The 18,327-nt window shown below is 53.1% G+C and overlaps 1 protein-coding gene across 1 annotated transcript in view; it reads right to left on the bottom strand.

The window, feature by feature from the left end:
• The window catches only part of CHAT (choline O-acetyltransferase), a 56,626-nt gene extending 39,284 nt beyond the window's left edge, over positions 1 to 17,342 (bottom strand). The window contains exons 1-7 of the mRNA XM_019730114.3: positions 16,456 to 17,342; positions 14,228 to 14,330; positions 11,521 to 11,712; positions 10,714 to 10,832; positions 9,116 to 9,169; positions 7,314 to 7,494; positions 6,107 to 6,284 (exon numbers count right to left, since the gene is read on the bottom strand). Coding sequence (XP_019585673.3) covers positions 6,107 to 6,284; positions 7,314 to 7,494; positions 9,116 to 9,169; positions 10,714 to 10,832; positions 11,521 to 11,712; positions 14,228 to 14,330; positions 16,456 to 16,577 — 949 coding nt within the window. The 5' untranslated portion in view covers positions 16,578 to 17,342. The remainder of the gene's footprint in view (positions 1 to 6,106; positions 6,285 to 7,313; positions 7,495 to 9,115; positions 9,170 to 10,713; positions 10,833 to 11,520; positions 11,713 to 14,227; positions 14,331 to 16,455) is intronic.
• Between the last annotated feature and the right edge of the window lie 985 nt (positions 17,343 to 18,327).

Raw genomic sequence — 18,327 nt, 5'->3', positions numbered from 1 at the left:
ATTTCCAGAGCAGGATAACGGTGTTGGCTCCTCCTGGGTTTAGGAAGCCACAGCTTCGCGGCTCGCTGGGGAGGGAGGTCCTGAGAGGATGTTCCTCCTGAGGTCCTGAATCCCACCCCTGCAGGCTTGCGGGGCAGATGATACTGCGTCAGTCCTAGTTCCACAGCTGACACCTCTAAGGGTGGGGTTACCCCGATCAGTAGGAGACACAGCCTCCTCCATTCCGTGGGGATGAAATCCTCCTCACAGGTTATAATGAAGACCTAAAGCGACAAGGGACAGAAAGTGCCCAGGACAGGGCCCAGCATCAAGGGGCGGTCGATGCACAGTAGCCGCTAACATCTGAATATGGGATCCCAAGCCGGGCTGCACAGGAGGCTGCTTACAAATCCAGATTCCGTGGCCCGCTCCTGTCCCACTGGGAAATCACTGGGACCAAGGACTCTGTTTTTGTGTTTTGTTTTAAGACATCTCTAGATGATCCTGATGTTGTCGACCAGCCCCAGTCACACAGACAGCAGCCCACCTTGGCTGAGCCTCACTCTCAGTTGGCACAGGAAGCCCTCTGGGCTGTGACGGGCAGAGGGGTGAGGCCCCCAAATGCCCTCAGTATGCCTGTCAGAGAACTCCTTTGGTTTTATCCTATCCGCTCTTGTTCTAACAATTCTGCATATTCCAGTCTCCGTCAACAAGGACCGCAGACCTCTGGAGGCAGTGGTGTTTCTGGTGGCACTTGTAGTCCTTGGCACCCCAGGAGGGCTCTCGGCATTGGCTGTGCATGACTGGGCTGCCAGCAGAGACAAAATACACACACTGGTCCTGCACCACGTCCTCCGTGAGCTGTGTAAGAGGCTCTGTGTGACAGGCTGTGGGGCTGTGGGGACACCAGGCACAGAGAAAGGGCATGGGCTTTGCAGCAGACATCTGGCTCCACTGCTATTAGCTGTGCCATGGTAGCCGTGACTGCACCTCCATGAGCTCCACCCTCTCAATGTCACAGAAAGAAGGCTGGGCAGAGGAGCTGGGAGCTTATGGACGGGACGGACCACCTCTTCTCTGGAGGAGAGAGGGTGGATGCGACCGATTGCCCTGCTGGGCCTCAGCTGACCCTGTGAGAATTCAGGGACAGCTTTTGTCTGAGCTCAGAGGCCTCTCTATAGACCTCTGCCAAGACAAAAGGAACCCAGTTTGACTGAGGTCTCCTGCCGGACAGCAACTGCCAGGGCCCAGTGCCCATAGGCACTGGTCTCTGCCCAGGTCCCAGGAAAAGGGGTGGAGACCTTGGGACTTTAGCTGAGATGCCCTGAAAAGCACCTGTCACACAGTGTTAATTAGGATACTGCCATGGGCTTGAAAGACATCCCCAGCCCCACAACTACAACCAGGCATGCATGCCTGCAACTAGGACAAAGTAGCTTCCCAGAAGTTAAGGATTTGGCAGCATTGTTTGCAATGATGACCCTGTCCCTGTGTCTGTTGCCGGTACGCATATGTCCTGCTGTTTTGGTGGCTCCTGCATGGGCTCAGCCCTCACACCCACTCCTTCCCTCCTTTCTGAACCCTTCATGAAGCCTGACAAGTGATGGCTGATTCCCTGCATCATTAAACTCTCTGAAAGTGTTCTGTAACCTTCTGCCTCGACTGGAGGGTGGCACCACCTGAGGGTACACATCCCTGTGCCCTCTCGCAGATTGTTTTCCTTCACTCTCATGTACCCCATGGCCAGGTCAGGTAGGTGGCTTCCTTCTCTCTGTTTCTGCTTCTAAACGACTCCACCTTCCCCCTTTCCCTTTGGAGCCACATGGCAAGCCTTTGATTCCCCCATCACCATCACCCCTTATTGCTGTGCCCTTATTATCATTACCTCCTCACAACTCCCCACCATGCTGAGCTGAGCTCCTGGTTCACCTTCCTCCTCCCATCACGACTCCAATCATCATTCAGGTGCCTTGAATGTCATTGTGGATGACCCAGCCCGAATCCTCCTCTCAGCCTGTCAACCTCCCAACTTTGACATTCTAACCTCAGCACCCACTCCCACAATCATTTCTGGAAACTCATCATTACCAGGAGCTGACTTCCCCACCCAAAGTCTCAATTTCAAGCATCCGCCCTCTGACCACCCTCTTGACTTACTTACCTCACTGACATCCCCCAAACCATCAGCCCCACTACTATTTCCGCAATCCATTATCCATCTCTGTCTTTCACGTCCCTCCTGTCATGGGCTGAATTTTGTCTTCCCAAAATTCTTAAGGTCCTAACCCTCAGGTCGTCAGAATGGGACTATACTTGGAGACGGGATCTTTATTGAGGTAATTAAGGTAAGATGAGGTCAGGTTAGTAGGGTGGGCCCTAATCCAATATGACTGGTGCCCTCATAAAAGGAGATTAGGACACAGACACACACAGAGGAAAGACCCTGTAAAGACATAGGCAGAAGATGGCCATCCACAAGCCAAGGAGAGAGGCTTCAGAAGAAAGCAACCCTGTTGATACCTTGATCTCAGACCTCTAGTCTCCAGAACTGTGAGAAAATAAATTTTTGTTGTTTAAGCTGCTCAGCCTGTGGTACTTTGTTATGGCAGCCTGAGCAGACTACTATACCTCCTTACCGGGCTCAGATTCCAACATTCTTTGCCACACCTTCCCCTCTTTCCCTCAGTTATATTCACCAACCATGGCTGAACCTGGTGATCCCCCTTCTCCTTGTCTGAACCTGAGTCGCTGAACATTGAGGGGAGAGGGGATTGCCAAACAGTACTAATTAGTTTCTCCTAAAATGTATGACTTCAAGTCCTTAAACATGAGCTCAACACAGTCCATAAATCTTATCAAGCTTCATGAGTAAGTTCTCTTTCCCACTTTCCAAAACGCTATTTCATGTGTTCTCTTTTGTCTTCAGAATCCTACCCTCTGCCTCTCTCAGCTCCTGGATGTGGCTCTGCTGAGCTGAGCCACCAGTCGGGAACCTGCTCGTACTCCTGTCACCGCAGCACAATCTCATAGACCTAGGACTCAGGTTTCTGGTTTCCTTGAACCAAGCAAAGGTCTCTTATTCTCTGGGTTCCATCTCCTTTTGTCTTTGCAAGAATTCCACCCTTTCATTTATCTCCTCTCTCCTCATTACGTTCATGCATTTGTCTATATACAACCAGGCCCTTGCCCCTCCTACTAAAAACACTTCCCTTGACCCCCATCCTCTTCCAGCAAGTCCCTCATTTTTCTGCTCCTTTTAACACCAAAATGTCAGAAAAGAGTCATCCACACTGACTGATTGTCTACTCTTTGACCTCATCAACAATTTCTTCTTGCTGTTGGATTGCTTCCATCAGCATACAGCCATTGGTTCTTCCTACTATTCCAGTCTGACCTTTGTGAAGGTCACCAATGACTCTTCCTTGAGCTCTCGGCAGCATTCCATGTGGTGGGCCACTCCCTCCTTCCCTCTTGGACCTTTGTGACTCATCTGGTTTTCTCTTGACTTCAGGGCTGCTCTATTTCAATCCCCTTTGCATCTTTCTCTACCTGACCTCTGAGTCCCCGTTCTTCTGCTTCTAGATGATCTCACCCAGGTCCGTGACTTTCAATATCACTTATGTGCTGACGGCTCTCAAATTTATATCTCTGTACCAACCTCTTTCTCAAGTTTCAGACACATAGATCAGATTTGATGTTTCCACTTAGATGACTCAAGGCATCTCAAACCTGATACACTTGGAAAGGACTTCTCCATTCCGTAGCTACTTCCCCAACCTGGCTCCCATTTCAGTGATGGTACTACCATCTACTCAGATGTTCAAATCAAAGACCTAGGAACCTTTCTCTCATTTCTCTTTCCCTTCCTCTTCTACTTTGAAATATATCTAGACCTCATCTGTGTCCTTCCATCTTCCCTCTCAACCCTAACCCAAGCTGCCATAATCTTTCACTTTTATACTGAAATCATTTCCTAAATGGTTTCTCCATTTGCCTTCTGTAGTAAGGGGCCGTTCCAGGGAGGAGGGCTCTGTGAAGGATTGATTTCCTGCTGTGCAGATGACACAGTCAGTGCTAACTGGATTAATCGGTTTTCCAAAGGGAAGGCCTGTGCACCCCCTCCTTTCTGTCATGCTTCCCTCAGAAACAGCACTTCCATTCAGAAAGCCAGATCAAGTGCCATTAACAAATTAATTCCGATTAGCACAGCCCAAGCACTGAGACCTCAAGGCAATCCTGGGCAGTCCTGTAGGTTGATATCTTGGCCTGGCCTGCTAATAAAGTAGAAATTGTACTGGAAGCAGAAGCGATTATTTTGATGCCTGTCACTGTCCCTGGAGGGGAGAAGAGTGGGATTTGATTACACCATGGTCTCCTAGGGGAATTAACTCACTGTCAAATAATAAGTTATTAATTCCCCAACTTAGTTAGGTCTGTGAGAACACGCTCAGCTCTCACACCTCCCTGTGGCCTGCGCAGCCCCCGATTTAGGACCAAGCACTCACAGGTACCCTATAATTGAATGAAAGGATAGTTAATTAGTAAGTGGGAAATAAGTCTGAGGCCCAGTCTCCTTAGTAACCCTTCATTCTTTTATTTAACAAATATAATTGGGCCCTTGCTATGTTTGGCACAGCAGTTTCAGAAGTTAAACCAAAAGGTTAAGACTCCTCTTCTCCTGGAGCTTATTGACTGGGGAAGGGAGGCAGATAATCAGCACGAATCAAACAAATGAAAAGCTGGCATCAGAGAATGAGAAATGTAATCAAGATGAGAAAACAGGACCAAGTGACAGAGTTTGCTAGGGGAGGGATGTTTAAGGAGAGCCTAAGGTGGTGACACCTGAGCTGATCTCTGGATGGTGCAAAGAGCCAGCCAGCTCTGTGGGAAGAGCTTTCTAGGGAGAAGGACCAGAAAATGCAAGTGTCTGTTGCCGAAGAGCCAGGCCCCACCACCTTCTCATTCTCCCAGCACGAACAGAATGGCCATCTTTGTCGCCCACGCTGCTCTCCTCCTGGTCATGACACGTTCCCACTGGGTGGCCAGTTTTGCCCACAGTCAGCCTGCCAGCTTGGATGCTATCCCTCCCTCCTGCCCCCTCACTCATGTCACAGGGCTTTGCTCAATTCCCATCTCTTCCAATGAAGCCGTTTCAAAGCCTCTCAATTGGAAGGGCTACCTTCCCACTCTGGAGCACTTATTTGGCACCTGCTGTCTCATCGCCTTACATGGGTGGATGGCGCATTACCATGTATTTGAACCTGCCCCCACATGCCTCTCTTCCCCTGTTCCTATCAAGTGGACTTGGGGTGGGGGCTTCATCCTCTCTGCCTCTTATGCTCCCGAGGCCTAGCTCAGGTCCTCAGCTTACAGACACTCGAGGAATCTTGATGGACACCTGGCCAAATGAAAGCCTGAGGGGCAGATAAAGCCTCATAGAATCTCACCTGTCATCCAGGAATCTCTAACATGGGCAAGAAAGGAAGGTTCCCCATCCAGTCCCTGAGAATACAGTTGGCTTTGGATTTGAAAAGTAATTCCCAGAAGGATGATTTTAAAATGTTAAGACTATTACCAGCTTTCCTATGGGGGTGCTTGGAAACTTGCACAAGAGGAGCAGCCAGCCAGAAGGATAAGGTCAGCTTGAAAATGATAAGTTCTAGGACTGAAAAATCACATGGAGGAGGCAAGCAACTATCCATCCAGTGGTGGGCTCCATCCCAAATCCCCATCAGACAGCTTTCCCAGCAACTCAGACCCCTCAAATGAGGACCATCCCTGCCCACAAGTAAAACACAACTGCTTAATTGCAGCCAGGCTTCCTTCCTCTAGCTCGAAATCTTCCCTCCCGCAGTATTCTCAGACATTCCGGAATTCCAGTGCTAGTCAGCCTTCCCCAGAAAGCTAGGATATTGTCATATGAAATAAGAAGGTACCAAAGTGCCTTCAGCATCAAGATGCCTCTCCGACAGCAGGGCTTGCTGCCAGGTCCTGAGTTGGAGGGATGCCTGAGCTCCCCATGCAGTGGCAAATGAGGATGAGGCAAGGTGCCTGACCCTGGAGGACAGAAAGCCAATGGGTGTGAGGATGAGATGAGCGTGGAGATGTGCTGGGCACTGCTGCTGACCTTTTATGAGGACTGTCCTGGCCTCAGCCCACTCGCTCCTCCCGTCTGATGTCAGCAGGCCGATTGGAGGCAAACGTTCATCCTCGTTGGAAGCCATTTTGACTATCTTCCTCAACTGAGTGAACAGATCTCCCTCACTGAGACGGCGGAAATTAATGACAACATCCAAGACAAAGAACTGTGGGGGAAACAGGTCAAACACGTCACTCATGGCAGCTGGCCCAAGGTGCCAGGCCTCTACTGAGCCTTCACACGTGAGGATGGACGGGGATGCTCAGGCCCAAGGTTCCCAAGGTATGTGATGGCTCCGAATAGTCCCCATTTGGGGCCAACCCAACTCTGTCAGCTGTGCTGGACTCCAAGCTTATCCAATCAAAGAAGTTCAGATTACATTTTATTAAAAGATCACTTGCTTTTGTGGTTCCTAGTTCATGTAATACTATTGTGTTTGTGGGGAGCTGAATAAATTGGTACAACCATTGTTGGGGGGCAGTGTCTATCAATACAGAAAATGTGCACACCCTATGACTCAGCAGTTGCACTTATAAATATATACTTTAGCCTAAGACTTAGACAAGCATATTCCCTTGTGCCCCGGAAGACCTATAAAGGAATGTGTGTGTCAGCCTTTTTTGCCATAGCAAAATGCTAGAGAGCCTGAATGTCTCCAGTAGGGAGGGAATGGCTAAATAAAACGTGGTGCAGGCCTTGTCCAGTCATGCCTTCCTGGCCATGAAAAGGAGTGAACTAGCTCAACATACAGCTACAGGGATAGATCTCAAACACACTGGTGAATGGAGAAAACAAAGCAAGGAGATCCCAACCATCAGTCTGTCAAGCTGTCCGTCTGTCTGTGTATGGTCTCCGGGAAGGCCAGGGCCTGGGTAACTGTATGAGGAGGGGCTGAGGCCACGCCCAGTCTCATTAACCACTCTCGGGCCACCTATCCAGCCAGCTCTTTCAATCTGACCTGGCAGGTCAGGGCTGGACGGGGAGCCCAAGGAAGGGGTTCTCAATTGATGACTCTCCTCATTCTTAAAATCCAACCAATAGCAAGAAATGACACTGACTGGGAGTCAAAAGGCCTCACTCTGGAGCCACTCTGTCCCAGCTCATTGTGTGACTCTGGGAGGGGGCTGAGCAGGACTGGTGAGCACACAGATGTTGTCCCAAACCCCAGAGGGTGCAGCAGCAAGGGGCCTCTTACCTGGTTGCAGCAGGCTACGATGATGTGCTCTGGTTCGGGCATGACACTGCTCTTCTGGGCCACCAGAGTGTCCTGGGTGTGGCCGGGGAGCCGGTAGGAGGAGAAGAGCCCATAGTATTGCTTCATACAGAGCTGCTGACCTGATAGCTGGCCCTTGGCACAGTCTGTGGGGATGGAGTGGCTGAAAGGGTAGAGCAGGGGAGAGGCAGGAATCAGAATTGGTTCTACTGACCATCCAGCCCCAACACGATTAGGCAAAGCAGGGCATAAAAACTAGAACTGCCTTAGGGTGTCAGTCAAAGAGCTTGACTCTCCACTTTTTAAAGTAGTGCAGTGCCCCATTTCCACGGCCAAGGAGACCCTCAGGGTTTGCTCAGCCCCGTCTCATGCACTACAATGGATCTTGCCATTCTAGCCCTCTGTGTCTTTGCTCACGCTGATCTTTTCTTGGCATGCCTTCACTCCCACCCTGTGCTCAACTAATTTGTTCAGAAAACCCCTTCCACTCCTTCAAAGAGCCTACTCCTTCATCACCTCTTCTAGAAGCGTCTTCTGAGTTCAAGGCAGAAAATTGTCTTTATCCTGTGGTCTCAGCATGCCTTGTGTCCTTCCCCTCCCTCTCCCTCTCCCTCTTTTTCTTCCTCCTCCTTCTCCTCTTTCTTCCCCACTGCCCCTCTCCCTTTCCCTCCTTCCTTCCTCTCTCCCTTCTTTCCTCCTCCCCTCCTCCCCTCCTTTCCTCCTTTCCTTCCTTCCTTCCTTCCTTCCTTCCTTCCTTCCTTCCTTCCTTCCTTCTTTCCTTACTTCCTTCCACGTTTTCAGACAACAAATGTTACTGAGCATACCTCTGTGCCAGGCACCATTCTGGGACCTGGGAATGTAGTGGCAAACAAGACATGAGTTTCCTGCTCTAATGGGGTGCAGGTCCTGCGATGTGTAGGTGGGGGCGAGGGTTGCAGGTTGTGAACCAGGATGACAGGAAGGAGTGGCCAGGGGCAGTCTCACTGCTGAGCACTGAGGGTGGGTAAGAGGCAGCCATGACAGGGCTGGGGTCCCTTGAGGCAGGCCAGGTGAGTGTCCCACAGCCCTGCTGCTTCAAGTGCAGGTGTTCAACTGAACTGTAATGATCCGCCCATGACAAGGCGAACATGGGAATCCAGAGGAAACTTTCAGAAACTTTTGTAGCAAATGGACAGAGGAATGTTATGTCTGTTGAATATAATAATAAAACCAGCGGTCTCATATTTTGTACCTTTGTACCATTTTCTAATTCATTTTTGTACTGTTTTACAAACATTTTATAAAATTAAAAAATCTGTTGGTCCTTTACCACAGATAATTTTATGAACCTGTTTAAGGCAGAAAGGAAGCCAGTAGGGTTGAAGCCCAGTAAACAGGCTCAGACTGAGGAGCTCATTCCCTTCCAGTGGCAGGTAACAAGGTGACTAAGCATCATCTCGACCCAACAACTCTTCCTTCTCCATCTGCTCATGTGTTCTCTAGATGTCCGATACACCTATGAGTGTGCACACATGAGGTAAGAAGGAAAGAACTCAAGGACGGACAGCGCTTAACCCAGGGAAAGGAACTGTTACGGGTTGGGCCAGCTGGGGTAAAGGTCATCCTGATGCTGGGGATGGCTAGGGTCCCACCTGCACTGTGACAGGAGCCAAGAACATAGAGCTGAAAAACAGACAAGGTCCCTGCCCTCTGGAGCTCCTTGTCTAGTGTGGCAGGGAGACAGGTGAACGAACAGGCTGTGCCAGAACAGGGCACCGCCCTTTGCAGGTTGGGCCCAGTCCTACCTGTCTAGCAGGGCCTTGTAGTTGAGCACACCGGAGATGAGATTGGCAGCAAACCTGCAGGGAGAGATGAGGCTTAGTCTCTCCTCTCAGGAGCCCAGGCTCCCTCCGGCTCTCCAACCTTCCTCTCCCTCCCTTCCTCTTTCTTTCTTTCTTTCTTTCTTTCTTTCTTTCTTTCTTTCTTTCTTTCTTTCTTTCTTTCTTTCTTTCTTTCTTCCTTCCTCTCTGTCACCTATCCTCCCTCCCCCACCCCCAACCCCTCTTTCTTTCTCTTTCCAAAACTCAGTGACCAGCCACCAGATGCCAGGTCTCCTGTGGTGCCCTAATCAGATGGGATTCTTGCTGCCTCCCCACCCCCACCCCTATGTTGTCAGTCCTTCACAAGCATTGGATTAAAAATGGTCCTGTGGAGAGAACTGCAGGGAGGAGAGGAAACTGGACTGCCAGTGAGGAGGAGGAAGGATAGGAAGCCAGAAGAGGCCACGGAGCAGGCAGGAGAGGGCAGGACAGTCAGGGTGGGGCTCCTCCAAGGAAAGGCTCATGCTGGGGCTGGATTGGGCCAGGACTCTGAGGCTCTGGGAAATGCCTTTTCCTGGGAAAAGTCAGCAACTTGGTTCCCTGAGTGCTAATGAAAAGGAAACTGGGTCCTGGGGGGAACCCTACCACAGAACCAGGTCATCTTAACTCTTCATGGATGATGAGCCGTGGCTGAATTGCATCAGGAGGAAAATACCCACTCAGATGCAACTTTGAGAACTGTTCTCAGAAGTCATTTGACCAGCCATGCACTTCTGCACTCTTTTTGACCAGGGGAAAGGGTTAGGCTGCCCCTCAAACAGTTGGACTGGTCTTGGTGAGGAAGGAGGGGGTGGGGATCTCCTGAGCATAGCTGAGCCCTGTCCATTGGTGAAGTGGGCCCTACCGTTTGTTCTTTTCCTCCCTCTGAACTGTTCTCATGCTGCACCTCACTTAGGTCTTAAAACCAGAGACCCAGATTTGGGTCTGAGCGAATCCTATAGGGAGAGCCTTCCTTCCTGCTCCACCCCTGTGTAAATGGCCCCTACAACGTCATTATTGGGCCCAGAGCCCTTCCAGCAGCTCAGTGAGCTCTGAAATTGCAGCAGATGGCACAGGCTCTGGTGAAGGCAGCTGGCGAGAAGGAAATCATTTCCACCCCCTCAGAGCCTCTGTTAAGAGCTGGAGGCTGGAGGGCAGCAGAGGCCTCTCAGATCACCTGGGGCAGTGTGTCCCACCAACAAGTCCCAGCTCAAGCACTGGTAGGATCAGAGGGTACCCACCTCCTCCCAGGGCCCCAGCCAGGTCAAGACTGCCGTGCGGACACCTCGGGGCCTGAGCCCTCCATTAGCGCCCACTCACCCCAAATAAATACATTCTGAGGAAGACCTTGTGTTTGTTCCTCACCTGCACTCTCACCTAACCTCCTTTCTGACCCCATGGCCTGGACGGCTGCTGTCAGGGCCATTTGGCCTCAGAAAACTCCACCAAGGCACTAGCTCGGCTTACCCTTCCTAGTGCTGGGGCCACGACCCCTCCCCTAGACAGACTCCCAAGACATGAGCCCAGGGGCATGGTGGCCTCACCTTAGCTGGTCATTGGTGTCCTGGAAGTGCTGCCGGACAAAGATCACAGCTGGGCTGGAGTTGACAGGCAGGGCCAGGCGGTTATTGAGATACATGTCATTCAGCCAATACTCAGACACCTGCAGGGGAGAGTGGGGGGCCACCATTACCCCCAAGTGCCACATGCACCCCTCCAAACATGGGCACCTTGCCTGTGGAGCACACCAGTCCCATCCTGGCAGCCCTGAGGAACAATCAGGACACGTCACTGGATCATGCACTTCATTCATTCACTCATTCCACAAACACACACTGCGTCCCAGTTATGTGCTAGGGCCATGTACTTCCCAAACCACATGCCTGTTTTTCATCCTTGCCCTGTACTCGCTCCTTTCTTCCATCCCAGGTTCCCATCTTGGTTGTTTGGTGCTTCATCCAGGTCCCCTGCCCATCCTTATGAGGTTCCCATGCCTGCCTTTCACCCCTCTCTGCTTCCCTGACTTTATATCTACCTTTTGCTGCCCCGTCCCGTTCACACATCTGTCTTCCAGCTTTGTCCTCGTCCGCCCCCACCATTTCCCTGTCTGTCCTCATCCTTCCCCCATGTGTCCCCCTCTGTCCTCATCCCTATGCCCTTTCCCACATCTTGTCTCTTCCTCGCCCTTGTCTCTTGCTTTCCCCGTCTCTCCCCTATTCCTGTTCCCTATCTGCCCCATCTTTGTCACCTAGCTGGCCTTCATCCAAATCCCTCTGTCTCCATGTCTGCCTTCTGCCCCACCCGTGGGTCCTTTGTCTGCACCCAGTCAGCTCCCTCCCAGCAGCTCTTACCCAGTTGGCTGTCTTCTCCTGGCGCTCTAGGAGCTTCTGCTGCAGGATCTCACCAAGGCCACCAGGGGCCCCAAACCGCTGCACGATGGCCTGGCTCCTCCTGAACTGCTCCTCAGGCACCAGGGGCTGCATGCATCGCAAGTATGTGGCCAGGGTCTGCTGCAGTGGGGGCACTGGAAGTTTGGGCAGCTCCTGGAAGAGAGGTTCATAAGTCCTTGCTATGCCTGCCCTTTGTGTGGACCATGCTTGTCACAAATCGATGCCCAGCGTCTGTCTCCCCATCCTTGCTCCCTGTCCTGGGACTCATCTGTTTCCAGGGCTCAGCTCAACTCAGCAGAATTGTGAAATTAGGAAGCTCCTGTTTGCCTTCTCCCACACCCAGCCTGCCTCCAGGAGAGGACAAAGTGCTGTGGAAACACCTTGATGTTGGCCCCAGGCAGACCGGGGCCATGCCCTGAGCCTGTTGTGTGATCTCGAGAAGCTCACCCCTCCCTCTGTGCCTCAGTTTCCTCTCATCAGATGGGGGTACTGACCTCCACCTCTCACAGGATCAAAGAGATCATGGACATAAAAGTGCTTATAAATAATAACAAATGGGTCTAAGATGAAACAGTCCTTCCATAGCACATAAATAACAATTCCTGCCTGAGAGGGGCCCAGGGAGAATTAAATGAGAGAAACTGGCCCCAAATAGGTACACCATTAGACGTTATGTTATTGTCTTCATCCCTCCGGAGGGATTCCTAAGGGGAACACCATGATCTCTGGGGGCTCCCAAAGTGAGGAGCGAGTCTGAGTACGACTCCCCCTGATGTCCTCCCTGTCTGGGCCCTGTGCTTCCCAGGTTACCAGCTGTGTTACCAGCAATCTCACATATGTGTTCAACCATTTTATGACTAGCTTCACTGACAGATGAGGAAACTTAGGCCCAGAGAATGGACAGTCCAAGGTCACCCAGCAATTTGGAGGCAGAGCTGGGACCTGAGCCCAGTCTTCATCCAGCATTCATTCTGCTCCTTCTTCCTTGGCTCTTCTCTCCTTTCTCCCTTGCTCTCTTTTCTATCCCCTTTCCTTCCTCCTCACTTAGCTGGTTGCAATTGGAAACCAGGATTTTTCATCTTATTGCTTAAATTTTACAAAGTTGCCAGATAGTGGGCTACCTTCTTTCAGGGGTTTCTCCTCCGTGGGGAGGTGCGGGCAGTGAATTTCCGCCTCAGGTAGGCTGAGGAGTGAAGGGGCATGTGGAAGCTTGTCTCTGTTGCTGTACAGGCTCCGGCTGCTGCACAGGCTGGAGCCCCTACAGCTGCCCTGAGCACATGGGACCAAGTGAACATGCATTGATGAATGAATGGGGGTCCTCCACCTGTCTGAGCCTGTGTCTAGAGTTCACTGCCCGAGGAGGAGGGGTGGGTGTCAGTGCTTACTGTGGGCTGCTTTGCCCTGGGGACCACTGAAGGATGGGTCTGACAGCATTTCACATTGACCAGTCCACTCCCAGAGAGCGAGGTCCAGGTCCCCCACCCAGCCATTCTGGTTCCCTCTTCTTTCTTTCGGGGCCTGGGGGGTCTGTGTGGTGGGCGAGTGCGCAAGCACCTACAGAAAGCCCAGCCCAATTGGTGGCTTGGCTAAGAGTGCCAGCAGATCTGACTAGAGCCCCTGCTAGAAACAGGCCACCCTTCTTTGAGGCTCTGACAGTACCCTGGGACTCAGCCTTCCCCTCCATGAGGAATTGGTGATGGGTAAAAAGGAATGAGGCAAGAATCTCTACTCTGATGTCTCATCCCCTTGGGCTCCTCCCAGACTCTCACGGGCTTCTGGCCTACAATGGGGACAGAGGCAGGCACTTGTATTAATGAGGGTCTTTGGACCCTGGGGGTCTCAGGTCAATACATGTTTCCTGTGCAGTTTATGTGAGCCAAGCTGTACTCAGTTTCCATGGAGAGATGGTGCTGCTCTCAAGGCAGCCGCGGTCTAAAGGGAGGGACAGGCCATGGAGCAGAAGCAACAACAGAGGTGTTGTCAACTGTAGCAGACAGGACAATGTGGTGAACAACTTCATGGGGACAAGCCAGAAAGTTCCAATCAGGGTTTCAAATGAAGCCTGGGGTGGGGGTGGGGGTGTCACGGAGGTGTCAAGAAGGCAAGTGTGGCAGAGGAACCAACACATGTAACTCCTTGGAGATCATATGTGTTGCTCTATCAGTCTGGAAGGGGACTGGGCTGAGAGAGAGGATGCTCGCCCAGGGAAGGGTGGCTTGTCTCAAGGCAGTGGGGAAGATGGTGACTAAGCTTCTAGGGCTGAACTAGTGACAACAGCAGGGGCTGGGATGTGACAAGGCTTAGAGTATGGGATTCAGCCTATTGAAGGCAACGCCACTGGGCTCAAAGCCATTGGAAGTGGGACTTGGGGTTGGAGGAAGTCCTGGGAGAAAACAAGAGTACCTGGTCCAGGTCAAGGGCTCTTCCTGGCCTTGGGGGTTAGGAAGTATGGCTGTCAGCATTTGCATAGCACCCCCTGAAGCCACTTCCAGTCCCCAGCCCCAGGCCCTCCCAGACTCCTCAACAGACCCATGAGACCCTGCTGCCTGGGTCTCATGCCCAGGACAATGGAGGTCTGGGGGCCAGTCCCACCCAGGACTGTTCTGGAAGCAAGGGCATGTGAGTGCGGAGAGCAGGGGTAAGAGAGAGGGCTCCAAAAGTCACTCACAGGTTCCTCCTCACTGCTGGGAGTTTTTGCTGCCATCTTAGGTGGGGCTTTTTCCAGGATGGGCATCTTGGTGACTGCTGGTTGAGGAAGCAGAGGTGCAGACCTGGGGACCAAGAAGCAGGGAAGCATCAACACAACCAGCCACGTAGAGCTGCCATGGACCCTTCCTCTCTCACAGTGATACCTGCCCACACCCTGTGAGGAAGCCAGAGCTAGACAATACTGTCTGTACACGAGTCTCATTGTAGGCCTGGCCCCAATCTCCTGGCCTCCAGACCAGTCCCTCTGACCTCCAGCTAACTGCTCCACCAGGCTTCTGTAACCCAGGCTCAACTGACCAGCCACGGCAGTGTGGGAGGAAGCAGGGCTGGGCTTGCCCACTCCAAATCCACGAGCGGCCATTGGCAGAGCGCTTGCTTTATTCCTGCCTGGGATCCAATAGATGTGTGCAGATTAAAATCTCTTTCCCATTAGACTCAGCTTCTCCAAGGCAAGACCATACCTGCAGTATTCGGTGCTTCATTTCTGGGACCCACTGGGTGCCTGGCATGGAGTAGGATTAGTACTGGGGAGCTGAGTAAAAGAAATGCATGCGTGCATGAATACGTGCCTGAATGAATATATGCCAGAATGAGTGAATGCAAGGCCCTCCAGGGCCCTGGGTTCCAGAAGGCTCTCTGGACTGACTGGGAGCCTAGCCTGAGGCCAAGGTAGGGAGGACCCTGGGGCCTGCTGGATGGGCTGTGACTTAGGCAGTCTCTGGCCTGAAGGTTACCAGTGTGGGTGGCATGGGAATGCTGAGGTGGAACAGGAAGCTGGGCAGCCCAGGCCTCTGGGGGCCACCTGACTCAGCCTGGAGCGTGGTGGATTAATTTTGAAGGGACAGTAGAAGTGAGCCAGGCAAAGGCCAGTTTTTAAAGCCAGTGGGGCCCAATCTCTAACCTCAGAGATCCCTCTAAACTAAGCATAAGCCCGTAGAGACACACACCCATGCTTTCCACTCACCCATCCCCTATTCATTCCCAAGATCCTAAAGCTGATGCTTAGCTCATTCTACCCCTCACCTCACCCCCACCCCAGGCAGGCACAGTCCAGGTTGGGGATGGGCATGGGCACAGTTGACTCAAACACAGAGCATACAGAAAGATGGATGAATCCAGCCCAGGGTGGAGGAGCCTAGGGTTGCCTGGAAGCGCGGGGCAGAGAATGTAGAGTCCTTCTGGGCACTATGCCAGAACGCTCAGGACTAGGTGGTCCTCAGACCCACCACCGGCACCATGGAGCGTAGGGGCTGACGCTACCCACTGACAGAATGGGCAGGTGAGGGTCCACCCTTAGCCGACAGGGTTTTGAGGGGGCAAAGAAAGGTGAGGCCAAGTTGGTAAAGGCCCTAGAGACAGTGCTGCCCATGCCCCTCCTTTTGCTCTGGTCCGGAGCCAGCTCCATAGCGGGAAGATGCTAGTGAAACCTCAGAGACCTCACGTCTGGGAGAGTCCCACCAGATCTAAGCAGGATAGTATCCTGGGAGCCAAAGCGGAGGTCCCTGCGCCAGCAGCACTTCCTCCTTGGCCCTTGGGCTGGAGCCTAGAGGGTGTATCTTTCTGTCTGTCTGTCGGTCTGGCGGTGCCCTCCCGCCAGCCTGGCTTTCAAAGGCTTCCTGTAGAGATCTCTCCGCTCTGCCCTAGAGGCCCAACCCCAGCTCGGCCGGCACCACAGGCTGTCCACATGCTCCAGGGACTCCCTGAGACCCCGCTTATACTTGCTAAAATAGCACCCGCCCCCCACCTCCTGCCTCTTCCAGAGTGGGAGAGACCAGTGCGCCGGCACTTCCCGGTGGTCGGGGTGAGACCTGAGGACCCTTCGACTGGGGACAGAAAAGTGCAGACTTTGGCACTCAACAGATGGAGGTCCAGGAGAAGTGAGGACACGCACGTGGAGCCACGGATCCCTAATGATCAAGCCGCTCTAAGTCCTTTCCCCCTAATGTCTCGTCATCCGGCATCCAGCTTCCCGACCCCCGACCCCCGACCCCGGTCTGCGCGGGAAAGCACCAGAGCCGCGGGATCCCTCAGTCTGCCGGCGGTCCCCGACGGCGGATGCCGCTCAGGACTTGGAGGGCTCCGCGAGTCCTGGGGCCTCTCAGCCCGGTACGGGCCCAGGACCGAGCCTCCCTCTGGTCTCTGAGCTCCGCTCCCCGCGCTGCCCGCCGCCAGCCCAGCCTTTCTCACCTGCTCTCCTCCGCTCTGCAGATTCGGCCGCCGCTGCACCACACGGACCAGGGCTGGGGGCGGGAGCGTGAGCTGGAAGGATCTGGGGGCGTGTCAGCAGAGCGGGGGCGGGGACTTGTCATGAACGTCTGCTGGGCTCAAAGACCGCGCTTCAGTCTCTTCCTGCAAGTCAGAGGGACGAACCCCAGGAGACTCGCAGACCCCCAGGATCTACCTGGCACTGAGTGAGGCCTCCGCGGTAGCCGTGGCTTCGAGCGAGAATTAAGGCAAACACACAGGTGTCGTGCCTTCCAGTGTGCTCTTTTATTCACACAGAAAAGGCTGTGGGAGGAATAGCCTCGGCACCATCAGCATCACACCACAGCATAATCACAGCAATACGGCCATCAATATAGCAATAACAATTTAGGAAAGTATTTTGATAACGAACCAGTCCCAGAGTCACTTAGAATCCGGTGTGCAGGGCGGCTGGGCTGGGAGGTCGCTTCGCAGAGGCTCGATTGAATCTGACCAAGCAAGAAGGTTTGTGGAGCAGAGGAGCGGCACGCTCACCTCAGTCCGACCGGCTCTCTGAGCTGTCAAAGTCCTAGATTGTAAGGACTTCAATAGAGCCCTATGACGTCACCTTATCAGTCCTCACAGACTTGTTTCCTATCAGTACATGCAGCTGCTGCACCGTCCATCTAGTGGTTGTTTATCTTCATGGGGAATTTCCACAGCACCCAGTGTCCAAGATAAAGTTACTCTTGCTCATACAAATACTGGCTTTTCAGGGGCGTTCTACACAGGACTGCCGCCTCTGTCGGTGGCAGAGCCTCCAACGACTTTGCTGGGTCCCCGTGGGCTCCCGACTGGCTGCTAGCAAGCTAGCCGCGCCCGTCCTCTCCTTCTTCTGTTCCTCCTCCCTCCCCTTCCTTCTATTCCTCCCTTTCCCAGCCCCACCCGTCTCGTTTCTTCTCCGTCCTCTATAATCGCACCCTCTTCCCCACACCCCGCCTTCCGGGACCCACCTCCCTGCCCCCTGCCCGGGCTCGCACTTCTTTGTACAAGGGCAGCAGAATCCAGGACCGAGAAGGGCGTGCGGAACACTGCCCCGCCCATGCCTCTTGCCCTCAGTCCTCGCGCTCCGCCAACCCCTTTATCCTAGCTGGCGGCTGCTCTGCAGAACCCTGAGGAGGATTGGGTCTGGGGAAATCTGTGCGCTCCCCACCCTCTAGACCAGGCTCAAACCATACAACTCCTTTGAAAATGAAGATGATGACAATAATAATGATAAGACCTGTTTGTTAATCACGGCAGGTCCTCCGTCCTTTTTATTTCCACCCCATCCCTGCTGGCATTATTGGGGGGCAGGAGGACACGAACCTGGGGATGCTTAAAGACACACAGCCAGAAGCAGACACTCCTCCCAGGCAAAGCTCTCCTCCCCTACCCCACATATAGGTCCTTACACGCAAACACACACAGACAGACCCACAAAGACAGACCCTGTCTAGACAAACACACACAGCAGGACATGCAGACTGAGAACAGACGTGCACACACCAACCATGCAGATGCCCACAGGCATTGTCTAACGCACAGGTATTCCTCAACCCTGCAGCCTTTCCACCCGCGGGAATGGGAGGCCTCTGCCGCCTTCAGCAGGCCACAGACTCCAGGACTGGGAGTGGAACACAAACGCGGATCTGGGGCTCCTAAGGACCCTCACTCAAGGGAGACGTTTCTGACAGCCCTGGGCAGCTCTTTCCACTCAGGACGCGGTAGGGGTGGGAGGTTGGCACTAGCCCCCACACTCGCACCCTCTCCAGTCCGGACTCAGATCTGCACGACAGAGACACAGCAGACACACGGACAACTCTTCCCCCGGCT

This window comes from Rhinolophus sinicus, chromosome 15 (genome assembly GCF_057876585.1).
Source record: "Rhinolophus sinicus isolate RSI-liver-muscle chromosome 15, RSI-T2T, whole genome shotgun sequence".
In the NCBI taxonomy this organism is placed as follows: domain Eukaryota; kingdom Metazoa; phylum Chordata; class Mammalia; order Chiroptera; family Rhinolophidae; genus Rhinolophus; species Rhinolophus sinicus.
The sequence above is the reverse complement of the archived record's forward strand: the minus strand, read 5'-3'. Positions and strand labels throughout refer to the sequence as shown.